This window comes from Pelophylax lessonae (genome assembly GCF_965119305.1).
Source record: "Pelophylax lessonae genome assembly, chromosome: 2".
Classification (NCBI taxonomy): Eukaryota; Metazoa; Chordata; class Amphibia; order Anura; family Ranidae; genus Pelophylax; species Pelophylax lessonae.
In genome coordinates, this window is record NC_138769.1 from 18,000,513 (window position 1) to 18,028,265 (window position 27,753).

The following is a 27,753-nucleotide window of genomic DNA, read 5'->3' on the forward strand; positions in this document are numbered from 1 at the left end:
TTAATGGACACTGAGAATATGGTTTGGATTACTCAAATGGGACAGTAATATTTAACCACAATATCACTTAAGGAATATATGAAGACTCTGGGACTCTAGGCCCAGGATCCATGTTAAAGGCCTAGCTGCCTATTGCACACAGTCAGACTCATAGCAGATGCTAATATCATCAGCTCAACCAGCTGTCTTCCACACATTTTTGAGTGTGCTGATTTATCACCTATTGTCTACTGTGGGTTCTGTGTTTATACTTAGGATAATGTGCAATGTATTTTGTTTTAGCCTTGTTGCAGTGCTGAGTTAATTAACATGTTCATGATAACATTGTCTGGGTCTGCATTCCCATATTGTTTCTGTGCAGATGGCTAGATAATTAGTTCAGGTTAATTCTATTTTTGTACACAATTTCATATGCATATGATAATGTAATCAGGCACCTGACCTGGTGGGGTAATCTGATCAGGAGGGGGATGTCCTCCTGTGTGGTATATATTGTGTGTGAATTTGTTCAATAAAGGTTCCAGAACTTATACAAGCTATTCTTGGCTAGTTTTGTATGGGGGGCGGCTATAATATCTGATATCTATGTTCAGACTGGAGGAAGCGGTATTCTGACGGAAGCCCACAAACACAGTGTGTGGTTCCATTACACAGGGCTAGATAGGTTATTGTTAGAGAAGATCTGTAAAGAAGAGTGGACCAAAATCCCAAACCTGGTAACCAACTACAAAAAAAGTCTTACCTCTGTTACCAACAAGGGTTTCTCCACCAAGTACCAAGTCATGTTTGTTTTAGGGATCAAATACTTATTTTAACTCTTTTTGAGAACAGGTGTTTGCGTGGGTTGGAAACATGGGGGGGGGGGGGGGGCGGGGGGTGTTAACGGCGCTATACGCCCTATTTAATGATCAGTCACAAACTTTCATACCAACAGCCGTGGGAATTGGATCTGGGGAAAATAATTGAGGAGGAGGAGCAGACAAAATGGTCGACTATGGTGCACAGAGGAATACTTAACACCTCCCTAGTGGAAGCAAATTATAAAGTTATGTCTCGCTGGAATCTGGTTCCGTCAAGATTGGCGAAGCTATATCCTAGTGCCTCGTCCCTGTGTTTCAGGGGATGTGGACAGGTAGGCGATATGTATCATGTCTGGTGCTCCTGTGCGAAGGTCCGGCTCTTCGGGATTCGGGTGTTTAACATGATCCCTTCGGTAATGGGGCAAAATGTTCCCAGGGCTGCCAAGACGGTGCTGTTTGCTGACCTTGTTGGGGAGATCTCCAGACATTTACATACCCTCATCTTCTTTATCCTCCTAGCAGCTAAAATAACCATAGCGCCTTCATGGAAATCACTGGTGCTAAATATTGTGATGGTCAAACATAAAATCTCCTAGATCATGGTCAACTAAACATTTACTAGTATCCGTAAAGATACCCAAACTAAGTTTGAAAAAGTGTGGAACCTGTGGGTTGCATATCTTCAGGCTCCCTGAGTGTTGAGTGTCGAGAGGTATTTGTAATAGGTAACAAGTCTAGGGGGGACAGGGCAGGATCTGATTTTTATTTCTATTTCTCTTTTTCCTTTCCTTCTTCCAAGTATTACTTGAACAGGATAGTTCCATATAGACTGGATAGATTGGTTCCAGTTGACGTCTATTACACTGATGTGATGCATGGATATTGTAGGTGATTACTAATTTCAGATGTTATTATAAGACGCATATTGCTGTATAATTGGATTCATCTACATAATTTTTTTGAAATTCTGCAGTTGATCTTAATACGATTACATTTTGATGTCGCTAATCTTTTCTTGACAAATGTTCAAATTTCAACCTTTTGTACGTTCTTTCAAAAATTTCAATAAAAATATTGTAAACAAATTTTACTTACTGAACTGCAACTTAATTTACATCATGTTTTTTCTGGACTTTTGGTTGATATTCTGTCAGTGGCAGCTGGTGCTCAAAATTTTTGGGGGGGCGCAAAAAGAAAAAATGTAATAGGTATTGCTTCGCGGCAAAAACGTGGTAAAAAATTGCGTGACTTTGAGGTCATGGTACAGGCATGGCACAGGTGATGGTACGGGCATGGCACAGGTGATGGCACGGGCATGGCACAGGTATGTCTTAGGTCATGTCACGTCACAGGTCATGGTACACAGGTACAGATCATTTTACAGGCATGTCACAGGTCATGGTACAGGCCATGTCACAGGTTATGTCACTTACCTGCTCTTGGGCTGGCTCACTCGACCGGACTGACTGCTGTGCTGTGGGCTGCTGAAGAAGGAGACACGTCGCTCCTGGGTCCAGAGGGACAGCTCCCATACATGGTGCTTCCCCCCCCAGGTTCAGGCCATGAGGGGGCGACACGCTGACACTGGACACCCCGACTTCTCCGGCACTGCGGTCATCTCCTCTTTTGCCGATCCCTGGAGGTGAAGAAGTGACAGGATGTGATCCTCCTGCAGAGTGCAGACTTCCAGTTATTCTGTGCCAGCAGCTGGGGCGGGCGGCCTCACGTTGTGAATGATTGGTCGGCTCAATCGGATCGTGCAGATAATCTGAGATCAGACTCAGAGATCTGATCGCAGATTATCTCTGCACGATCCGATCGAGCCGACCAATCATTCACAACGTGAGGCCGCCCGCCCCAGCTGCTGGCACAGAATAACTGGAAGTCTGCACTCTGCTGCAGTAGGATTACATCCTGTCACTTCTTCACCTCCAGTCTCCTCTGGTACCGCTCCGGGCGGCGGGCTCCCTCCGGCGTGGCGGCGACTGGCGACTCCTCAGTCCTCCAGGCTCCTGGCTCCCGCCATCGTCCTCGCCAGAGTCCCCCAGCCAATGGCATTGGGTAGGTCAGCAAGTTCCGATCCGATCCATCCGATTCACTCAAGTGTCACGCGGTGGCTCTCGCTCTCCTGTGTCCTCTCTCCAGCGGGAACGGAAGGTGATCTTGATGCCGGAGCGGTGCACCGCCGCCACGCGTCACGTCACCAGGTTCATGTCCTCCTGTGATTGGTCCAGGCTTGAGTCTGGACCAATCACAGACCGGACATCAGTAAAGTGGGGAGTGTCGGGGCGCATTGCTCTGCGCCCCGATGACCCCCAGAAGAGCGCCAATCGGCGCCTCTGTTTGCAGCACGTGGGGTCAAAACCCCCCCCCATACCCAGCACTAAGTCCAGCGCCCCTAGTGGGCAAAAATTGACAATTTTTTTTTATTTAATCTTTTTTTTTTGGGGGGGGGGGCGGGCGCCCCCTATCGGCCGGCCGCCACTGTATTCTGTCTCTATCATTTAAAGTACACATGACAAATTATAGACCCCTAATTTCTTTGCAAGTGGGCAAACTTACAAAATCTGCAGGGGTTCAAATCATTATTTTCCTCACTGTATATGAATTTAGCACAGCTGTGCATGTTCCTTCCTGCACAGCTGCATCATTCCTGTAAATGGGAAGACGACAAATTCCATCTTCCGTCATCCAGGGGGGACTTTGAGATCCTGCCGACACAAGTGCAGCAAGGCCCCCGTGTTTACAGACCAATAACCACTTGCCTACTGGGCACTTAAGCCCCCTTCCTGCCCAGGCCAATTCTCAGCTTTCAGCGCTGTCGCACTTTGAATGACAATTATGGGGTCATGCAACACTGTACCCAAATGAAAATTTTTATAATTTTTTTTTTTTTTTTTTTTTTAAACGAATATTGGTTTCTTTTGGTGGTATTTAATCACTACTGGGGTTTTTATTTTTTTCTGAACAAACAAAACAGCCCAAAAATTTTTAGGGGTTAGTTATAAAATTTTGCAAACAGGTAATTTTTCTCCTTCATTGATATGCGCTGATAGGCGACACTGGACACTGGTAGGTGGCACTGATGAGCAATGATAAGCACTGACAGGTGACACTGATAAGCAGCACTGATGATGGGGCACTGACCTGTACTGGTAGGTGGCACTGGTGGGCACAGATGATCCTCTCCTCTTTGGGACCGATGCTCCTCTGGCGATCTGCTTTTTTTTCTCCTCACACTGACAGCGTGAGGAGTGTAAAAAAAGAAAAAAAAAAAAAAAGCAGATTTCCAGCTGCTGTTTACATCACGTGATCAGCTGTCATTGGCTGACAGCTGATCACGTGGTAAGGTTCCCGACCCTTACTCAGATCTGTGGTCAGCCAAGACTCATGCTCTTGCTGATCACAGAGCAGGCAGCTCATGCATGGGAGGACGTACATGGACGCCCTCCCAGCAATTAACCGGTTGCCAACCACACACCATGTATTTACTGCGGCAGTGTGGCTCTCCCAGGCAAACCGAGGTAGGGCTACGTCGGGTGCGAGCGCGCACCGCCGGCGGCGCCCTCCCGCCCCCAATCGGCAGCCGATGCACGGGTCAGGCGGCTCCGATTGCCACCTGACACCCGCGATCATTCCCTTCTGAGAGAGAAGAACTGTTGGCTGTTGTAAACGCGGCTGACCATTCTTCTCCCTGGAATTATCATAGAGCACCTGTGATCCTTCTATATAGGAACAGGTCTCTATGATCATTTCACAAACCCATTCCTCATACAGTTAGAAAACCCCCTAGGCTCACATTTAACCCCTTGATCACCCACTGTGTTAACCCCTTCCCTGCCAGTGTCATTATTACAGTAACAGTGCATATTTTTAGCACTGATTACTGTAGTAATGTCACTGGTCCCCCCAAAAGTGTCAAAAATGTCAGTTAGGAGTCCGATCTGTCCGCCACAATGTCACAGTCCTGCTAAAAAAAAAAAAAAAACCCCACAATAATAAAAATTACATAAATCTTTCCTGTAGTTAGTAGACGCAGTAGCTTTTGCGCAAACCAATCAGAATCTGCTTATTGCGATATTTTCTTACCAAAAATATGTAGCAGAAAACAAATTGGCCTAAAATATTTTAAAAAATTTTTTATTTTTACTTTTATTGGGAATGTTATATAGCAGAATGGGAAAAATATTGATGGTTTTTTTTTTTTCAGAATTGTCTCTCTATTTTTGTTTACAGCGCAAAAATAAAAAACAAAAAAAACACAGAGGTGATCAAATACCACCAAAAGAAAGCTCTATTTGTGGGGAAAAAAGGACGTCAATTTTATTTAAGTACAACATTGCACGACCGCGCAATTATCCGTTAAAGTAACGCAGTGCCGAATCGCAAAATATGGCCTGGTCATTAAGGGGGAAAATCTTCCGGTCCAGAAGTGGTTAAGGTCCACGCTGTAGCCGTGTTTCGGCTATAGCGCGGACGGGAAGTGGTTAAGAACTTCTTCCAGCCCTGTTAAGCCCCATACACACGTACCGATCGTCGGCATACAAACGTTCGTCTTTTCTCCCCGGGATGTCGGTGTCTGTTGAAAAGTGCAAAGACTGCCCAAGAATTTTGTCCGCCGACTACAGCCGACTGCAGAAGTGATGTCATGTAATGGTTAACTTTCCCTGTGTTTTTTCTTTTCTGAGCATGCCCAGTCTTGCAAATCTGCGGTCTGTCGGCAGAATTCTGTACTGACTGGCGAACAATCGGCCGCTCTGGTGTCGGCCAACAAAAATTTAAATGCTTGCAAGAAAGACTCTTGTCCGCAGAATGTGCGCAGACAGCTGTCGGAGGCACCATACTAACAAGCGTACAATCGGCAGATCTTTCGTCCGCCGACGTTTGTATGCCGACGATCGGTACGTGTGTACGGGCCTTAACACTCCACATCTCCATATAGACCAGGGACTGGGGGGTAAACAATACAAGAGCGTTGAGCATGCATTGCACCCACAGCACACCAATTGCTGTTGCAATGCTCTGCAGGCTTCAAGGCCAACATTTTAGTCATTCATTCCTGGTGCATTTATTGAAAGAGATCTTCGGCCCCAAAAGTTCTCCTCCCTGCAACCAACCACCTGCCTTCCATGCTCTGTAAAATAAAAAGCACTTTTCTCAGTGGCCCCGCCCCTGCCACCATTCTTTCCTAGGCAATAATGAAGTGTCTATGTGCCCACAGCTTCTTGGGATAGGCACATCACATATCTCAAGAGGCTACATGAGTGGGGACTCACAGTGGCTGGTAGAAGAGCCTACTGCACCATCATTGGGGGCCGATTGCCTGAACCAGGAAGAGGTAGCTAGGAAACATGGCGGACTTGGGCTGCGGCACCTGAACAGTTACAGGACAAGGCTGGATCTGCTGGGCAGATAAACATCATAATGGAGGATAATGCTGCATAAGAGGTAAGTTTGATCAGATCCTCCTTCCAACATTCCCATTTGTCTGGAATTCCACTTTACACCATCCCAACATATTTGTTAGAGGTACAATAAAAAAAATAATAAGCCGCAATGTCTGATATTTTATTGTGACTCTCAGGAAGTGAAAAAGAACTCTCAATAAAAATGTTGAAATGCCAGAGGAAGCCAAAATACAAAAACATTTATCCTCAACTACGAGCAAATTTTAGAGACTGGAGACTTTAGAAGTAATCACAGTCAGTTTGACCTCTGCGCCCCCTCTAGGAGGGGTATGGAACTATTCTATGAGCGTATGTGGGGATCCCACTGATCATATCTCTATGTGGGGGACCCCCATGACCATGTCACTATGCGGGGGATCCCTCTGGACAAATATCTATGTAGAGAACACCCCCGAACATATATCTATGTCCCCATTGAACATATATCTACATAGAAATGGCCCCTGAACATATATCTATTGGGGTATCCCCATGACCATATATCTATGTGGGGGATCCCCCTGGACATATATCTATGTAGAGATCCCGGTTAAACATATATCTACATGGGGATCCCCCTGACCATATATGTATGTGGGGATCCCTCTGGACATCTATCTAATGGAAGGATCCCCACTGATCATATCAAGAAGGGGGTCCCCCCCACTGATCATATCTAGAGGGGGGTCCCCCCCACTGATCATATCTAGAGGGGGGTCCCCCCCCACTGATCATATCTAGAGGGGGGGTCCCCCCCACTGATCATATCTAGAGGGGGGTCCCCCCCACTGATCATATCTAGAGGGGGGTCCCCCACTGATCATATCTAGAGGGGAGGTCCCCCCCACTGATCATATCTAGAGGGGGGTCCCCCCCACTAATCATAACACTGTCTCTACACACAGATAGCTTATACAATGTGATCACCGCCATACATCAGCCCAAGACATCACTAAAATCTACATATTCTAGGAAGGTGAAATATTCTGCGTTCTCCCCCTGCAGACTATTCCTCTGATCCAGACTTGAGGCGCGCCTTCTTCTCCAGGTTTATATTGGAGAGGCTCTCATGTCGGCTGGCAGCCTAAGGAGAACAGAGAGAGAATTGTTTAGCGCCGAGTCAGGAGAACACTTAACCAGCTCAGCTCTCCTCCTGATACATCCCCCCCCCTCTTCACCCGGCTGGTTAACCCCCCCCCCCCCTGCCCCCATGGGCCCCTATGAATACATACTTTACTCTTCCAGCTGGATCCTTCAACAAATCAATCAAACAATCAACTTTTGTCAAATGGAGGGGGTTGGTAAGACCACCCACTGGGTGCATTTCACCAGTTCATCACAAACCAGCCAAATTTTATACAGGGGGATGACCAGCTTCACTCATTGGTCCTCTTTATATCCTTTTGCTTTTATGCAATGAATTCTGCCAGTTCTTATTCTAAAATTTGCGCTAGGCAATTCCCCTCCTCATTTTCCCCCTATGATGAAAATGTTGACAATAACCAAACATGTACTTTGTAGAAAGATTTGGTTAAACAATATGACAATGTAGACCATGATGGGCACAATTCATTATCTCCAGAGGAAAGAGGAAAACGAGCTTTGCACAAGATAAAATTTTTTTTTTTTTTTTTTTTAGGAACAGTTTGGTAAATTTTACCCAAGCGGAGAACAACTGCGATTTGGCACATTTTCAACCTCCAACAAACCCACATATGATATCCAAACCCCAAAACCAAAACTGTATTTCAATTTACCAATCATTAGATGTGGTGGCTGCATTACTCCCCCCCCCCTCTGTTTTCACCTGGTGATCTGGCCAGTAACACACCTCCTGTATTAGAGCATCCCGTGGATACAGGGGTAGTGTGACAGACCCCACCAGGGTAGGAGGCTTTTGTAAAGGACTGCAGGGTGGCCTACCTACTGACTATGGGCCCTGGCTATTAGGGGAGTATTACTCTTCAGGAGGTTTGTACCTGGGGGACCCTTGGAGTCGTCTTGTTTCTGATTCAAGTCCATGTCTCCCCAAAACACACAGAACTGGGAACTGAAGGACCCATATTTAGAGCCCCTATGCCCAAAACCAGCAATGACTGCTTTATATTGTGATACTCAGAGCAGGTCAAAGCAACTGGATTTTTGTATTCTTCTGATGTAATTTAAGGTGTTGTGTTAAGTCTTTGTCCCACTGTGCATTCCCATTGTTAATTGAGTCACATATTAGTTCTGTCTGTCTGATCATCTCTTGGAGGGGGGGGGTCAATATTGTGACCTGACCACTGTACCTTGTTATGGAACAACTGTGGGATGTTATGTGTTTATGTTGATTAGCTTATGGGTAAGTAGAGCACTGTCAGCCAATAGTGGATTAACATTACGTGTATGTTGGCTGTTCCTTAGCTATGTTAATTATCTTACTGTTTGCATGATGCGATCAAATGCTTAGCTGATCTGGTGTACTATAAAATGTGGTGCGAGTTTTCAATGAAGAGTTCCAGTTTGCATCCAAGATAGTTCCGTATTGTCTTGGATGCTCAGCTACAATACCTGTTCTTGGGTCCAGACTGGAGAAAGCTATATCTTGACAGAAGCACCCAAGCTGGGTGCTGGACGGTTCCGTCACATTTGGTTGGTAGCGATGGGATCTGCTTCCTCCCTATGAGCAAACCAAACCACCAACGGAACCCAGTGTCAGGTGATATCGAAGAAGTGTTCCAGGAGCCAGTCGCCATGGAAGAAGTTTGCCCAGTATCAAGTGCCTGGTTGAGCCCAGGACACACTTGAATTGAGAGACGTGGGGGCTCTGGATGGAGGCTCTCCAAGTGGAGCAAAATCGTATCTGATCTGGTGTACTACAAATGCGGTGTGAGTTTTGAATGAAGAGATCCAGTTGGCATCCAAGCTAGTTCTGTATATACTGTAGTCTTGGATGCTCAGCTATAATACCTGTTCTTGGGTGCAGACTGGAGAAAGCTATATCTTGGACGGAAGCACCCAAGCTGGGTGCTGGACAGTTCCGTCACATTTGGTATGTAGGTGGGATCAGCTTCCTTCCTATGAGGAGTCCAAACCACCAACGAAACCCAGTGTCAGGCGATATCGAAGAAGTGTTCCAGGAGCCAGTCGCCGTGGAAGAAGTTTGCCCAGTATCGAGAGCCTGGTTCTGCCCAGGACACACTGGAATTGAGAGACGTTATCTGCTGGGGGCTCTGGATGGTGGCTCTCCAAGTAGGGCAAAATCATATAGCTGATCTGCTGTACTATAAATGCGGTGTGAGATTTCAATAAAGAGTTCCAGTTTGCATCTAAGCTAGTTCCGTATAGTCTTGGATGCTCAGCTATATTACCTGTTCTTGGGTCCAGACTAGAGAAAGCTATATCTTGACGGAAGCACCCAAGCTGGGTGCTGGACAGTTCCGTCACATTTGGTTTGTAGCGGTGGGATAGTCTTCCTCCCTATGAGCAGTCCAAACCACCAATGGAACCCAGTGTCAGTTGAGATCAAAGAAGTGTTCCAAGATCCGGTCGCCATGGAAGCGGAGTTCCAGTGGCGAATGCAAAAGAAGTTTGCCCAGGACACACTGGAATTGAGAGACCTGATCCACCGGGGGCTCTGGATGGAGGCTCTCCAAGTGGAGTAAAATCGTATCGGATCTTGTGTACTATAAATGCGGTGTGAGTTTTCAATGAAGAGTTCCAGTTTGCATCCAAGCTAGTCCCGTATAGTCTTGGATGCTCAGCTATAATACCGGTTCTTGGGTCCAGACTAGAGAAAGCTATATCTTGACACAAGCACCCAAGCTGGGTGCTGGATGGTTCAGTCACAGGCAGAGACACCCTTGGACAGCAGCATTGTCAGTCTGAGGGGAGGGGAGGGGAGTGTTAGATGAACCAGCAGATTAAGATACACCAACAAATTGAAGCCAAACTCCAGCTCACTTTTTATATTCAGTTACAGCAAACAGGTTTTTTTAATTTTTTATTTTGGAATAACAGTTTTATATAAAATGGAGGAGCGGATTACTGTAAGCATCCTTATCAGTGCTAATTGGTTTGTCCCAACAATTTAACTGACACTTTTGATGGACAGCTTGGTCTGTTAGGAGGAGGTTTGGAGAAAAAAAAAATACTGGTCAAGTCCCTAGGAGAAAATAAAGTGGAAAATATTCTAAAAAATAAATAAACAAAAAAAAAATAAAAAATAAAATGAATATGAATGCAGCCACCAGATGTAAGAAATATATAAAATTTACTGGTTTTGGGTTTGGATACACTTGGAAGTATCAGGCTTGGTTCCTTTAGTTATACAGAATATTACACCGAGTACGAGATCTGTTTTAGCGTGCTGCTCTGAGAAATCATTTTAATCTGTCATTAGGATGTGAGGAGCTGCAGATGGAGGTGACGGTGACAGAAGATTCTGGATGGGGTCAACAGAGGACAGCAGCTAAGAGCAAGCAATTATCAAGGGGGGAGAGACACAGATGAGCAGCTCCATGTCTGGAAAAGACACACATCCAACCCTCTCTGAGCTGTAAAGCTGAACATACAATCTAATTGTACAATAGCTTGCGTGTTATACATTGTTTTTATTTTTCAGGAACATAAAGGGCTTGAATTTAAGAATTTAAGATATAGATCTTTTTTTTTTTATTTAATTTAATATAAAATATTTTGGTTAAAATCTGGTGAATATGTTGGGGGGGGGGGGGGAGTGGTTCAAGCAGATTGCTTGTGCCACTCTTAACTTTGAAAACTGAGCTGATTCTGCTCCTACATAACATGGGCACACTCCCATCACAGATACGGTACAGAGCAGTAAAGCTGAAGCCACTTGCTCCAATCCCTCTGCCGATCCCCGCTCAGCTGAGTTTGGGAGGGAGGAGGGCCGTGCACACTCGCTTGTATAGTATAATCATTCCTACCTGGAAGGGATCTGCGGCAGTTTTCTATACTGAAAACTGCCACCATCTTGGTTAATTAGTCCCAAAACCCACAACTATTTCACGGTCACTGAATTAGGAGCTGGCGTGGGTGGCGCAGATAAACCCAAACCACGCCAGGCAGTTTGTGGCGCAGGAAACTTATATCTTCATCAATTTATATAGCACCAAAAGTTTATTTTCTTACTTTTTATTGGGAATAAATAGTAAATATTTATAAAAAAATAAATTTTTCTGTAATTTCTTTTTTGCTCAAAGGTTTTCATGATTGGCGCACCCTCCACCCGCCTCATCTTTAACCCCCAAATAGCAAAGTCTGTTCCCTAAATTTCTAAACATATTAACCACTTGACGACGCTAGCTGCCATAACCCCAGTATCATTTTTTTCTATAGCCGGTTCGCTGCAAGATAAAAGTGATGAGAGGGGTGGGAGGGGTGCCCCCCCATCCCACCGGTTCTAAGAGTCATCAGTAAAGCCCGAGAACCATCCGATGCGGCCATTATCTGGGCAGGCAGACAAGTGAGGCCAAGATGGCTGCCACTAGTCTCTATGCCCTTGGAGGACCGGAGCGACGTCTGACATCACTTCTGGTTCCTAGGCCATAATAACCTAATTTTTTTTTTTTTTAAAGTAAAATTTAATATATTATATATAAAATAATTTTTTCCCCTTTTGCTTTTAAAAAAAGGTAAAGAAGAGATTTGGGGTCCTTTTGATCCCAGATCTCTACATAAAGAGGACCGGTCATCCTTATTGCTATTACAAGGGATGTTTACAGGGGTGAGCTCAGTGGGGATATCCTCTCACAGACACGTGTCTGTTTACATTGTTTGCACTGATTGGACACAGGCATCACGTGATAGGTAGGGCCATGCCTATTTCCCGATCTGTGATGTGCTGTGTCCAAGACCCGAGGCTGCATGATGCATGGCAGAGGTGTAACGAGAACCTTCAGGGCCCCGATGCAAGAAGCCATGAAGGGCCCCCTGGACCGCTGGCCGGGGCCCTTCCCTTCAATCCTGGGGCCCTTTACTCTCGTTGTGGGGCCATTTACTACGGTCCTACAGCAGGACCCTTTCACAAGTCCTGCAGTGGGCCCCCTTCCTGTCATCTTGGGGCCTCCCCACGGTGGTGGAATGCCAGGGCCGGTCGCAAGTGTGACCTTTGTGATCCTTGAAGTTCACCCACTGGTGTCAGTTTTTATTTTTTGGGTTTTTAATTGTATTATTTTTTTATCATTTTATTTTTTAACAATGTGACTATGACTGTCTATTCAGAAAAGGAAGGAGATGGTAAATTACATATTTACCGACCCCTTCCTGGTTCTCTATTGTGACACATCCAATGCAGCAGCCGGCAGGAGAGGGGAGGGAGCACAGTGGGGGGGGGGGGGGGGCAGCAGGGGAGCACACAGGGGCCCAGAGACAGCAGAACACAAGTGAACTGGATAGGAGGAGTGGCGGGGGCAGCATACAGAGGAACCAATCTCCTCCATTTTCCTCCTGCAGCTACAGGAGGAAAAAGGAGGACAGTGATTTCTCTACATGCTGCCCCCGCCGCTCCTCCTATCCAAGTGTACAGGGGAGCCACACAGGCCCCCTGGAGCATGGGGCTCGGTTGCAATTGCAAGCCCTGTACTTACACCCCTGATGCATGGGTACGTCCAGTCAGAACGGTAAAGCTCCCAGCCGTTTATGCACAGTGGCCAGGTGGGAAGTGGATAAGGTGTGGGAAACCTCGGACATGAGATACGAACAAAGCATATCCATCTATAGTGTGTACTTGTCTCACTCCAGAGCACTGAGAGTAATTTCTGTCTGCTGCCTCCTTCCTCTAACAAGTTTTCCTGACGCCAAGAGCAAATGGTGACAGGGGATGGCTCTCCAGCAGACAGCCTGTTGATTGACAGCCTCAGCTCTGTTCCTGTGTGCTATGGGCTCCAATGGGCTCTCCTCACTGAGCTTCGCAGAGTGTAATCTTAGCTCTCCACCCCCTTTTTCTGAACTCTCAAAGAAGCTTTATAAATTCAACATTTTGAATGGATATAGCGAAGAAAAGACTGGAGATAAACAGGTACAACTTATGTAGGAGGATTGGTTTCATCTCTGTGTATCACCTGAGGCCAGTCACTTCACTGGGTATATAGAAAGGGTGTACAACCACTTTAAGTTTTTGTTTTGTTTTTTTGAGAAAGTGGTCAGCATGTTTCCCCCATAGGAGGGTTGCCATATAACTGCAGATGTATAGGATCACCTTATATTTTAGGAAAGCACTTGGGTCGGCAGAAATGGGTCATGTCTTTGCAGTGTGACAGTTCTATTGGAGGTATGTGGGAATATGCTGGGAGGGAAGGGTAATGAATCTCTTGACGAGCACGTTGCCCCTGGAGGTCACTTCCAGGACATGAAGCCAAGAATTCAGCTAATTATACCAAACACGTGTGACCTTCAGAGTGATCTGGAGCCGAGCCCAGACTAGGGAGAGCGGCTTGTGTACAGCCAGGGAACAGCTCTACTCTGCGACTCTTCATGTAGAAGGCCAGCTGCACTTTCAGTATAAACCAGCGACATGCAATCCGGGTGCAGCAAACAATAGGAGTGCAAAGTCTTACAATTTGTTTTTCTTATTTTTCTTAGAAAGCAACCACAGCCCGGAGAGTAGAAAAGCCTTTTTGCTGCCAGCAGGCTCTCTGTGTGGAAGCAGTGCGCTCTCTGCAGAGGTTGGGAATGTCCCCTGCTCAGTCAGAGCCAAAGCGCTATACAGAGCTATATAAATGTATAAAAATAATAATAATAATAATAATAACAACAACAACAACGTGTGACTGGGGGGGGGCAGAGTGTAAGCTCCTCTGGTACAGAGACTGATGTGACTGGCTCAGTGTTCTCTGTACAGCACTGCGGTATATGTCAGAGCTATATAAAATGTATAATAATAATAGTGTGTGACTGTGGGGGGACATTAGAGTGTAAGCTCCTCTGGCACAGAGACTGATGTGACTGGCTCAGTTTTCTCTGTACAGCACTGCGTTATATGTCAGAGCTATATAAATGTATAATAATATTATTATTATTATCAAGTGTGTGACTGTGAGGGGAGATTAGACTGTAAGCTCCTCTGGTAAATGGGGTAGTGTTCTCTGTACAGCACTGCGGTATATGTCAGAGCTTTAAAAAAATGGATTTTTGTAAGAACTTACCGTAAAATCCTTTTCTCTTAAGCTCATTGACAGACGTAGTCTTCTTGATTCTCAAGAGCTGGGTTATGTTGTCTCCGCAGGAGTAGGACTAGGCAGAATGACAAAACGTTCTGGCTCCACCCTAGGGGGCAGTCCCTGAGGGTATATCCTCCCTCTCTCTGCTACAGGGAATCAGTTCTGTTTAAAGCAGTACAGAGAAATTAACCCAACCCAACTCAATGATAGAGGGGCGGGTACTACGTCTGTCAATGAGCTTAAGAGAAAAGGATTTTACGGTAAGTTCTTACAAAAATCCATTTTTCTCTATCGCTCATTGACAGACGTAGTCTTCTTGATTCTCAAGAGCTGGGACATCCAGAAGCAGTGCCACAAATGAGGGGTGGGATTGACAAAATCAAATCCAATCTAGTAGGCCCAACCGGTGCCAAACTAGAAGTTTTAAAGGCTCATTATAAACAAAGAATGAGACTAAAAGAAAAAATTTTCCAACGGAAAAAAAAAAAAAACCCTCGAGGTAGACCACTGGTCTCTTCAAATTGCGGCCTGCAAAACCTTGCGGCCAAATGAGGCATCAGACGATGCCATTACATCAACTTTATAATGTTTAGAGAAGGTATGCACCGACGACCAGGTAGCCGCCTTGCACACCTGGACCACTGACGCCTGATGGCGAAAGGCCCATGACGCACTAAGTGCCCGAGTGGAGTGCGCCTTAACAGGGAACGGGGGCTCCCGACCCTTAATAGAATAAGCCTGTACTACCGTCTGTCTGATCCATTTGGAAATGGTCGCGGCAGATGCAGGCAACCCCTTTTTGGGTCCATCTGGGATCACAAAAAGTGAATCCGTCTTGCGAAACGAGTCTGTCGTTTTCAAGTATACCCTGATCGCCCGGACCACATCCAAGGAGTGCAAAGCAAATTCCCGAGGATGACTGGGCTTAGGACACAGGGAAGGTAATGCAATTTCTTCATTCAGATGAAATTCTGAAACTACTTTTGGTAGGAAGGATGGATTCGGACGAAGAACCACCTTATCTCTATGAACCACCAGATATGGTGAACGACAAGATAATGCGGCCAGTTCTGACACCCTGCGTGCAGAAGTAATAGCCACCAAGAAGGCCACCTTCTGGGACAATGTAGGTAGAGGAATCTCCCTAATATCTTCAAAGGGAGGTTTCTGAAGAACCGACAACACTAAATTAAGATCCCAGGGGGGTAACGGCGCGTGCACTGGCGGAGCCAGATGTCGCACCCCCTGGATGAAATTCCGCACCAAGGAATGAGTAGCCAAAGGCTTCTGAAAGAAGATGGCTAATGCTGAGACCTGACCCTTGATAGTACTCAAGGCCAGTTTCTGCTCAACCCCTTGTTGCAGAAAAGCCAATATTCGACTAATCGAATAAGACCGAGGACGGAACCCCAAAGGTTCACACCATGCAATGTAGGACTTCCATGTGCGATGATAAATCTTTCTGGAAGTCGCTTTCCTTGCTTCAACTAGAGTAGGAATAACTGAAGCTGACAAACCTTTGTCCTTCAGCACCTGGGTCTCAATAGCCAGGCCGTTAAAGCCAGCGATCGTAAAGCAGGATGGAAGATCGGTCCCTGAGACAGTAGATCCTCCCTGAGAGGAAGTCTCCATGGGACGTCCGCCACCAGTCTGACCATGTCGGCGTACCAAGCTCGACGAGGCCAGTCCGGAGCTACCAGGATTACTGGGATTCCTTCCTCCTCTACCCTGCGAAGAAGTCTTGGCAGTAACGCGAGAGGAGGGAAGGCATATATTAGCTGGTATTGCCCTCACGGGGCGATTAGTGCGTCTGCGGTTTCTGCTAGAGGATCGCGGGAGCGAGCCACGAATCTCTGAACTTTCCTGTTGAATCGTGATGCCAACAGATCCACATCCGGTGTGCCCCACCGTAGGCACAACTGGTGGAAAACGTCTGGATGGAGGGACCATTCCCCCTGATCCAGGGTCTGACGGCTGAGATAATCTGCCTGCCAATTCTCCACCCCCGGAATGAACACCGCAGAGATTGCTGGAACAAATCGTTCCGCCCAGCGAAGAATGCAAGCCACTTCTTTGGCCGCTCGGACACTCTTGGTGCCCCCCTGATGATTGACATAAGCCACGGCCGTGGCATTGTCCGACTGGATCCGAACCGGGCTGCCCTGGAGCTGCTCGGTCCAGTGAATCAGACAAAGTCTGATCGCTCTCAGTTCCAATACATTTATCGGTAATCTGGATTCTTCCGGGGACCAAAGTCCCTGGATAGATAACTGACCAAGAATTCCTCCCCATCCGGATAGACTGGCATCCGTGGTCACTATCGTCCAATATATTGGCAGAAATGACTTTCCCTGGCTGAGCATTGGAGACCGAAGCCACCAAACCAGAGACTCTCTGGTCTGTTTGCTCAATCGTATCTGATTGTCCAGGGATTCCGGATTCCGATTCCATCTGAGAAGAATCTCTTGCTGAAGAATTCGGGTATGGGACTGGGCAAATGGGACTGCTTCGAATGAAGCCACCATCAACCCCAGAACCCTCATGCACGTCCGAAGGGAAGACCAGCTGTTGGACAGTAACAACTGGACTGCTGATTGAATTTTTCGAAGTTTCCCTACCGGAAGGAAAACTCTCGTCCTGACTGTGTCTAGAATTAGACCCAGATATTCGAGCCTCTGGGTGGGAACCAGAAATGACTTTTGCTGGTTCACCAGCCACCCGAATTCCTGTAAAGAAATCATAGTAATTTCTATGTTTTGTAGCAAGGTCTGAGGAGATTCTGCATGAAGCAGAAGATAGTCTAGGTAACCTAGAATCGATATACCTCTTTGGCGCAGAAGTGCCAACATAGGGGCCAACACCTTTGTGAAGACCCGCGGAGCCGTGGCGAGACCGAAAGGTAACACCACAAACTGATAGTGGTTCTCCTCTACGGAAAAGCGTAGAAAACGCTGATGTCCTGCGAAAATGGGAATGTGAAGATAGGCGTCCTTGATGTCTATGGACGCTAGGACATCCCCTGGATGCAGGAAGGCTGCTACCGTGCGAATGGACTCCATTCTGAATCTTCTTATGTTGACGAAAGAATTGAGCGCTCTTAAGTCCAGAATTGGACGCACTTTGCCCTCTTTCCTGGGTATTGTAAACAGGTTTGAATAAAACCCTTGAAACCGTTCTGTGCAAGGAACGTGGACTACCACTCCTTGTTGTAGTAGATCTGTGACTGCTCTCCGCAGATCTTCTAGACGATCCGGAGATAGTCGGATATTGGAAGGGAAGAATCGCGCCGGTGGGAGAGATCGAAACTCGATCTTGTACCCTGACTTTATGACTTCGCAAACCCATTTGTCCGGGATTCTGGAAAGCCATGGATCCGGGAACCGGCGAAGACGTCCCCCCACCCCAGTTATGGGTGGGGGCGCACCTTCAGGCTTTGGATGGTTTATCTTCGGGTCTGGAGGGGGCGGGCTTTTGCTTGCCCGACCAACGACCCCTGACGCCTCCTGCAGGAGCTTTGGAGGACTTCGTTTTTTCACCCGCTGGACGAAAAAACCTCTTGTGAGCAGAAAAAGAAGGCCCTCGTCTTTGACGAGTTCCTTTACCTTTAAAATTTTGCGGTAAAAAGGTGCTTTTTCCACCGGTGAGATCCTTAATGATCTCATCTAAGTTGGCTCCAAATAGACGCTCTCCTGAAAAGGGGATATTAGCCAATGCTTTTTTTGGAACCTTGGTCGGCTATCCAACCTTTTAGCCACAGTGTACGCCTGAGAACCACTGCTGAGACTGATGCTCGCGCCATTAATGGAGTGGCGTCTAACGCCGCATCACATACAAACTGTAACCCCTGTATCATTTGTTCCAACAAATCTGATACCGCCTGAGGGACTTCTTCTAAGTCCCCGCATAACCACTTGGTCCATTCAGTTACAGCCTGCGAAACCAGACCAATAGCAATTATTGGCCTGAAAGCTGATCCAATCAAGGAAAACATGGTGTGAGACATAGCTTCTATCTTGCGATCCACTGGATCTTTAAAAGACGGAGCGTCTTCTAAAGGAATAACCGTGGCTTTATTCAATCTAGCAATTGGTGAATCCACCACAGGTGGTTCTGTCCATTTCTTAATAAGGGTTTCCTCAAACGGATAACGCCTGTCAATGCGTTTGGAAATATTAAAAGTGCGTTTTGGCAGACGCCATTCTTCATCGATTGGATTGCCAAAACATTTGGGCAATGGAAAAACCTTTGCCACTTTGATGCGCTTTTTAGTCCCAAAAGGGATCTCAGTTTCAGCTATCTCTGATGGAATACCCTGTAACCTTAAAGTCTCTTGAACAGATACAATGAGTGCGTTTACCAACGCTTCCTCTCGGGCTATGGCAGATGCCGAAACATCCTCCTCACTGTCTGAAGAGACAGTACCCGAGACACCAACCCCAGATGAAGTACCTGCAACTGCAGAAATAGGCTCAGAGTCTGAATCCGAGGTTTCAGATAATAAGGGGTTAGGCGGGGGTCGCTTTCTTGCGCCCTGTCCCTGACAAGCCACTTCCACCCGGGACACAAAAGTTTCCATAATAGCTGACAAAGATTCAATTGTCAATGGGGTGCTGGAGGATCCCGCAGACCCCTCGAGGGGATCCGGAGGAGATACATGAGTGGCAGGGTCCATGTTAATACAGGACACTTTTGCCAGCAATAAACAAAAAAACTTTTTTTTTTTTTTTTGTGTGTCTCCCCCTAGCGCAATAGCGCCCCTCAGAGTACCTGCTTCTCGATCCCAGAGAGAGAGAGAGAGGGACCCCCAAGGCTCACCAACAGATGCAGTGCAGTTTCCAACAAACTGCAGCCAGCGTCTGTCTTACACAGACTGGAAGGAGCTGTTTGCTTTTTCCCGGGCAGAAGGCGTGGCTCCGCCCCCTGTGTACGCCTTCCGGCGTTCCCAGCCCTCCATGAGGAAGCTGGGCTCACAAAACATGGCCGCCCCCATAGAAGAGACATAAGACTCCAAAAACATGGCGGCCGGCGTGACCTGAGGACATATATGTATTCGGTCTACGGCAAAATGGCGGCGGACCGCCGATATCGTCTTCCCAGCACATCCACCTGCACTCTGCTGAGAGGTGACATATGGATCTACAGAGATACACTGCACATAAGGTAGGATTATACCTCCTATGTCTGCTGTAATGTTACAGTCTGCTGGGTAGAGTGTTAGCTCTTGAACCAAGTCCACTTCCCACAAACACATGCTGTATTACAAGGGGGACTTGTAAGTGTCAGATATATACTGACCATATATGGAGGGGCCCATAATATATACTGCCTCATAAATGAGGAAAAAAAGGGAACGTTTTACTCACCATACCGAACCGACAGGCACCCTCTCTTCATAATACCCTCTCCACCGGGGTGGGGGTTTGTGGACGCCTCGACTCTCTGGTCCTGGCATCCAAGCGAGCTTTAACTCGCAAAGTCAGTCCCTTTACTGGGACTCCGTCGCGGCCGACTCAGCGCACTGGTCTGCACGCGCCTTTTAGGCAGAAACTGGGGTGACCACTGGATCTCACATCCAGCCCGTCGCCCGGCCCCGCATACTTACTTGAATATGTCGCGGCCGACCAAGCGCAATGCCTGGTCTGCACGCGCTCGTAGGCCGGCTGGGGTGACCACAAGTGTCGCCCAGTCCGGCATTTTTGCTTGAAGATCTCACAGGAAAAAAACACTGGAGAAAACTACCTAAAAAATGTCTTTTTCTTAAAGAAAAAAAGTCTTGCCAGGACCAAAAGATCCCAGCAAGGAGCTTAGGTCCTTACTCCTGACTAGACAGAAAAAAACTGATTCCCTGTAGCAGAGAGAGGGAGGATATACCCTCAGGGACTGCCCCCTAGGGTGGAGCCAGAACGTTTTGTCATTCTGCCTAGTCCTACTCCTGCGGAGACAACATAACCCAGCTCTTGAGAATCAAGAAGACTACGTCTGTCAATGAGCGATAGAGAAATGTATATGGTGTGACTGTGGGGGACATTAGAGTGTAAGCTTCTCTGGTGACTGATTCAGTGTTCTCTGTACAGCACTAGGTCAGAGATCTATGTATAATAATAATAATAATAATAATAATAGTGTGTGACTGTGGGGGGACATTAGAGTGTAAGCTTCTCTGGTGACTGATTCAGTGTTCTCTGTACAGCACTAGGTCAGAGATCTATGTATAATAATAATAATAATAATAATAATAGTGTGTGACTGTGGGGGGACATTAGAGTGTAAGCTCCTCTGGTACAGACTGATGTGACTGGCTCAGTGATCTCTGTACAGCACTGCGGTATATGTCAGAGCTATATAATGTATAATAATAATAATAATAATAATAATAATAATAATAATGGACTGTGGGGGATATTAGAGTGTAAGCTTCTCTGGTGACTAGCTCAGTGTTCTCTGTACAGCACTGCGGTATATGTCAGAGCTATATAATGTATAATAATAATAATAATAATAATAATAATAATAATAATAGTGTGCGACTGTGGGGGGACATTAGAGTGTAAGCTTCTCTGGTGACTTGCTCAGTGTTCCCTGTACAGCACTAAGGAATAGGTCAGAGCTATATAAATGTGTAATACTAGTGTGTGACTGTGGGGGGGGGGGGACATTAGAGTGTAAGCTCCTCTGGTGCAGAGACTGATGTGACTTCTTTATTGTTCTCTGTACAGGACTGCGGTATATGTCAGAGCTAAATAAATGTAGAAGAATATTGTGTGACTTTGGGGGGACATTAGAGTGTAAGCTCCTCTGGTGACTGGCTCAGTGTTCTCTGTACAGCACTGCAGTATATGTCAGAGCTATATATAAAAGTAAAATAATAATATTATTATTATTATTATTATTATTATTAAGTGACTTTGGGGGGGGGGGGGGGGCATTAGAATGTAAGCTCCTCTGGTACCAAGACCCATGTTTACTGGCTCAATGTATGTCATTGCAGTATATGTCAGACCTATATAAAAATGTATAATAGTGTGTCTGTGGGGGGGGACAATAGAGTGCAAGATCCTCTGGTACAGACTGTTGTGACTGGCTCAGTGTTCTTTGTACAGCACTACAGAATATGTCAGATATATAAAAAGAATAACACTAAAAAACATCCCATCTGGCACTCACCCGTTTTCCAGAAATAACCATTCCAATACAGCCCATGATGGTGAGAAGCATCATTATCACTGAGAACTTCACCCGGACTTTGCTCTTCGCTGCATCCACCATCTCATACCTGGGGAAAAAAAAAACAAAAAAAACATTTTATTCTCCATTGGTGTGGGCAGATCTTTTACATCCTGCATTGCGTATCACAGATCATTTTAGTGGTTATGGAAAGTTGGTGTCAGGTAAAGGGTCCTTTCACCCATTTCATGGACGTGGGTCATTTTAAGGCTTCACATACTTGGTATCTACTTACCCAACCCAACCCAATCCTACTCAACCCAACCTTAAAGCCTGGTACACATTAGTTTTTTCCGTTCAAGAAAAAAAAAAAAACAAAAAAAAAAAAACAAAAAAACAAACAAAAACTGCCAGCTTCGGTCGGATTCGATGTACCAACTAGGCAACGTTAATAAAGCGATCTCCCCCATTGAACTGTTGTGTTCTGACAGAGGGAAGGGGGGGGACGACTCCCCCATCAGAACACCCATTGGCCAAGAGCTCTGATCGTGAGTTGGTCGGCTGCTGGTTTTCCAGCATGCTGGTTCTACAGAAGCTGGCCAAACAACGTTCTTCTGTTGGACAGACGGACATACACACGGGCCGAATGTCAGTTTTTTTCCCTGGCCAATGTCTCCTGACCCATGTGTATGTGGCTTAGCTTACTCAACCCAACCCAACCCAACCTTAACTTACATTTAGTATCTACTTACTCGACCCAACCTTATCTTTTATATTTTACCTGCTTTCAGAAAATATATAATGGTTTGGGGGATTTAAAAAATATTCAGGCCTAAAATGGGCATTTTAATATGTGTGAAAGAAGGAAGGAGGAGGAGGAGGAGGAGGAGGAGAAAGAAGGAAGGAGGAGGAGGAGGAGAAAGAAGGAAGGAGGAGGAGGAGGAGAAAGAAGGAAGGAGGAGGAGGAGGAGAAAGAAGGAAGGAGGAGGAGGAGGAGAAAGAAGAAAGAAGCAAGAAGGAGGAGAAAGAAGAAAGAAGCAAGAAGGAGGAGAAAGAAGAAAGAAGCAAGAATGAGGAGAAGAAAGAAGCAAGAAGGAGAAGAAAGAAGGAGAAGAAAGAAGGAGAAGAAAGAAGGAGAAGAAAGAAGGAGAAGAAAGAAGGAAGAAAGAAGGAAGAAGGAGAAGAAAGAAGGAACAAAAAAGTCCCAGCAGCGAAAGGGTTATTGCACAGTTTGTAAACCCCGCCCCTCTCCTGTACCTCCCTTTCCAAAGGGGTGCATATATCCCTTTTGGATTGGGGAATTTAAAAAAAATTAAAAAAACTGGAGCAGCTGTGTCTGGCAACCAATCCGCTTCTAGATTTCACTTTCAATGCTTAACTGAACAAACTGAAGATGGAAGCTGATTGGTTGCCATGTATAGCCGCTCCAGTTTAGAAAAATAAGTACATGGTTTTCAGTATGACCGGTTCTTACTAACATAATAATATCCTGGAATACAAGTCCAGCACAAAGAAAGCCACCAACAATAAACCTGATGTGACCCAGAAGCTGCAGGTACTGTAGATCCCAAGCTATGGATGGTTGGGTCAGAGGAGGATGGAGATGGAAGTCATCTCAGATACTCACGAGACGTATTCTGGAATATCAGTTTGCTTCTTGAACCGACCTCCCCACACCAGGATCTTCTTCTCAAAGTCGCTGGGTTTGTGTGCCGGGACCTTGAAAGACTGACCTAGAGGAAGAGGGAGGCGGGAGGGTGACTACATGGTGGAGGTTGTCAGAGTCTCTCATGTAGGCATCTTATACAGCCACTTATCAATAATCAAATATTCTTCATTGTTAATAAAGAGAAACCCTGATCCTGACACCTCACCTACTGTTTTATCACGGTTACATGACAGTTTAGGTTTTTTAAGGTTATTGTTAATCACTTGAACGCTGGAAAATGTTATCCCCTTCATGACCAGGGTATTTTTGCTATTCTATTTTTGCTATTTTGCTACTTTAACCACTTGCCAACCGCCCCACGCAGATTTACTGCGGCAGGGTGGCTCGGCTGCGCATAATCACGTAGATCTACATGATTATGTGCACACGGTCTTGGCGGCGCATGCACGTGCCACTGGAGCCGGGCTCCCGCTGTGCTCGTCGCTGGCCTCCCGCGATCTTCATAGAAACTGACAGGAGAGTCGCCTGCCTACGTAAACAAAGCAGGCAGTTCTGTCACACAGAGATCGTGTGTCTCAGCTAAGACGATCTTCTGTGGTTACATTCTATTAATAATATTCTATAACACATCAGCAGGGGACACTGATCAGTATTTATGCAGGTGGGCGACCTGGGGGTGGGGCAAACATAATGGGTGACCTGGGGGTGGGCAAACATAGTGGGAGACCAGGGGGTAGGGTTGCAAACATAGTGGGCGACCTGGGGGTGGGGGGCAAAAATAGGGGGCAACCTGGGGGTGGGGGGGCTCAAACATAGGGGGCAACCGAGGGGGGGGGGGGTGAGGTCCATACATAGTGGGCGACCCAAACCAATGGGTGACCTTGGGGTGGGCAAAGATAATGGGAGACCTGGGGGTGGGGTTGCAAACATAGTGGGTGACTTTGAAGTGGGGGGAGGGGGTGTGGCAAACATAGTGGGCGACCTGGGGGTGGGGGGGCCCAAACATAGGAGGCAACCTGGGATTGGGGGTTTCCAAACATAGGGGGCAACCTGGGGGTGGGGGGCACCAAACATAGGGGGCAACCTGGGGGTGGGGGTTGCCAAACATAGGGGGCAACCTGGGGGTGGGGGGCCCCAAACATAGGGGGCAACCCAACCCAATGGGTGACCTTGGGGTGGGCAAACATAATGGGAGACCTGGGGGTGGGCAAACATAATGGGAGACCTGGGGGTGGGGGGACAGCCAAACATAGGGGGCAACCTGGGATTGGGGGTTGCCAAACATAGGGGCAACCTGGGGGTGGGGGGCCCCCAAACATAGGGGGCAACCGAGGGGGGGTCCATACATAGTGGGCAACCCAACCCAATGGGTGACTTTGGGGTGGGCAAACATAATGGGAGACCTGGGGGTGGGCAAACATAGTGGGAGACCTGGGGGTGGGGGGGACAGCCAAACATAGGGGGCAACCTGGGATTGGGGGTTGCCAAAACATAGGGGGCAACCTGGGGGTGGGGGGCCCCCAAACATAGGGGGCAACCCGGGGGTGGGGGGGGGGGGTGAGATCCATACATAGTGGGCAACCCAACCAGGGGTGGGGGGGGGTGAGGCATCGATTTCAGGTCACATTCCAATATGATACAATGTAACAGAAGCAGAGAGGAAGGAGGGGGTGGGGGGGATACATTGTTCCTCAGTCACACACAGGACTCACCTCCACTCTCAGGTTTACTGCACAGATGTCTCCCCGTCACCACAACGGCCGCCTCTCCTCTCCCCATCACCGACCTCTCTATACCAATATAGGAAGAGATTGAGAGAAGATCAGAACTCATCACCACATTTATAGATATTATTCTACTGAGAGCCGGAACTCCCTCTTCTCATACACTTGCTGCACCATATTTCACATACAGCGACCCCCTCTAGTGGCGGTCTGTATATCACTGATGATAATATAAGGAAGGGATCGCTGGCTTCTTAGTAAAAGAAGTAAAGTCCAATCACTGTGCAGGACTTCTCAGCACACATAGATCCAATACAAGCTATACTGCAACACATGCTGAAAACACACTAATGCACTTCTCCTTGTCACTGCCACACCTACAGACTACAGTGACAACCTTTAACCACTGGGGGCAGTGTGACCCATAGCCACATAATGTAATGTAATGACAACCTGTGACCACTGGGTTAAAGAACCCCAAGTGGTTACAGGCTGTCACTGCACTGTGTGGCAATGGGTCACAGCGCCCCCAGTGATTTTAAGTTGTTCCTACACTGTGCGGCAATGGTCACATGTGATCAGTGCATTGTAGCACTGGATCATAGTGCCCCCCCCATGGTGACAAGTTGTCACTACACTGTGTGGCAATGGGTCACAACCCCCCCCCCCCCCATTGGTCACAAAAAAACATCCCTGAACTGTGTAGCAATAGGTCACAGCACCCCCCTCCCTCCAGTAGTCACTGCACTATGTGGCATTGAGTTGAAGCACATTCAGTAGTCACAGGTTGTCGCCGCACTGTGGCAATGGGTCACAGCAACCCCAGTGGTCGCAGGTTGTCACTGCACAGTGTGGCAATGGGTCACAGCACCCCATCACTGTGGCAATGGTTCACACGTGGTCAGTGCACTGTGCCGCTGGGTCATAGTGCCCCCCCCCCCATGGTCACGGTTTATCATTGCACTGTGTGGAAGTGAATCAGTGCCCCCAGTGGTCCCAGGTTGTCATTACGCTGTATCGCAATGGGTCACAGCACCCCCAGAGGTCCCAGGTTGTCATTACACTGTGTGGCCTAGGGTCACAGTGCCCCCAGGTTGTCATTACACTGTGTGGCCTAGGGTCACAGTGCCCCCAGTGGTCCCAGGTTGTCATTACACTGTGTGGCCTAGGGTCACAGTGCCCCCAGGTTGTCATTACACTGTGTGGCCTAGGGTCACAGTGCCCCCAGTGGTCCCAGGTTGTCATTACACTGTGTGGCATAGGGTCACAGCGCCCCCAGTGGTCCCAGGTTGTCATTACACTGTGTGGCATAGGGTCACAGCACCCCCAGAGGTCCCAGGTTGTCATTACACTGTGTGGCAATAGGTCACAGCACCCCCAGAGGTCCCAGGTTGTCATTACACTGTGTGGCAATAGGTCACAGCACCCCCAGAGGTCCCAGGTTGTCATTACACTGTGTGGCAATAGGTCACAGCACCCCCAGAGGTCCCAGGTTGTCATTACACTGTGTGGCATAGGGTCACAGCACCCCCAGAGGTCCCAGGTTGTCATTACACTGTATAGCAATAGGTCACAGCACCCCCAGAGGTCCCAGGTTGTCATTACACTGTGTGGCAATAGGTCACAGCACCCCCAGAGGTCCCAGGTTGTCATTACACTGTGTGGCAATAGGTCACAGCACCCCCAGAGGTCCCAGGTTGTCATTACACTGTGTGGCCTAGGGTCACAGCACCCCCAGAGGTCCCAGGTTGTCATTACACTGTATAGCAATAGGTCACAGCACCCCCAGAGGTCCCAGGTTGTCATTACACTGTGTGGCAATAGGTCACAGCACCCCCCCAGAGGTCCCAGGTTGTCATTACACTGTGTGGCAATAGGTCACAGCACCCCCAGAGGTCCCAAGTTTTCATTACACTGTGTGGCATAGGGTCACAGTGCCCCCTGGTTGTCATTACACTGTATGGCAATGGGTTATAGCACCCCCAGAGGTCCCAATTTTCATTACACTGTGTGGCAATAGGTCACAGCACCCCCAGAGGTCCCAGGTTGTCATTACACTGTGTGGCAATAGGTCACAGCACCCCCTGAGGTCACAAGTTTTCATTACACTGTGTGGCAATAGGTCACAGCACCCCCAGAGGTCCCAGGTTGTCATTACACTGTGTGGCCTAGGGTCACAGTGCCCCCAGGTTGTCATTACACTGTGTGGCAATAGGTCACAGCACCCCCTGAGGTCACAAGTTTTCATTACACTGTGTGGCAATAGGTCACAGCACCCCCAGCAGTCACAAAACATTACTAAACTATGTGGCAATAGGTCACAGGGCCATAATTGGTCACAAAACTACACTGAACTATGTGGCAATGGGTCACAGCGCCCCCAGTGGTCCCAGGTTGTCACTGCACTGTGTAGCAATGGATCACAGCGCCCCCAGTGGCCACATATGGTCACTGCACTTGCCCTCTAACCAACATCACAGCTCACACAAGCCCTCACCAGCCAATAAGCGCAGACCGCTCCTCCCCAGCGCAGCTCGCAGCATCCTCAGACGACTACCAGAACCCCGATATCAACCAGCAGACTGAAGAGACTTCTAATCCCCGCCGTCAGCCAATGAGACGAGCTTTCCGCGCTAGTCCCGCCTCAACGAGAGCAGCCAATGGGCAGGCGAGGCACGTGTTCTGTCAACAAATAAAGCGGAATCACGAGGCCCGTCTCCACCAATCACGGAGCGGAGTGATTAAAAATCCACCCAATTAGGAAGGTCGCTGGAACGAGTCCACCAA

General features: G+C 47.5%; 2 protein-coding genes across 2 annotated transcripts in view; one reads left to right on the plus strand and one right to left on the minus strand.

The window, feature by feature from the left end:
- The window catches only part of MIX23 (mitochondrial matrix import factor 23), a 487,847-nt gene that overhangs the window by 430,603 nt on the left and 29,491 nt on the right, over positions 1-27,753 (plus strand). The gene's annotated exons all lie outside the window — the stretch shown is intronic.
- On the minus strand, positions 7,191-27,582 carry FAM162A (family with sequence similarity 162 member A). Its single transcript, XM_082248432.1, has 5 exons — positions 27,464-27,582; positions 24,955-25,032; positions 23,201-23,306; positions 21,574-21,682; positions 7,191-7,331 (listed from the first exon to the last, which is right to left on the minus strand). The coding sequence occupies exons 1-5, from the start codon at positions 27,507-27,509 to the stop codon at positions 7,254-7,256; spliced, it is 417 nt and encodes a 138-aa protein (XP_082104558.1). The 5' UTR covers positions 27,510-27,582; the 3' UTR covers positions 7,191-7,253.

Bases quoted from the DNA above. Each gene is read 5' to 3' on its own strand.
- FAM162A (XM_082248432.1), bottom strand. From the start codon at position 27,509: ATGCTGCGAGCTGCGCTGGGGAGGAGCGGTCTGCGCTTATTGGCTG. The intron at 25,033-27,463 runs GTGAGGGCTTGT...ATATTGGTATAG, and splicing joins CGGTCTGCGCTTATTGGCTG to AGAGGTCGGTGATGGGGAGA. The intron at 21,683-23,200 runs GTGAGTATCTGA...TTTTTTCCCCAG, and splicing joins GATATTCCAGAATACGTCTC to GTATGAGATGGTGGATGCAG.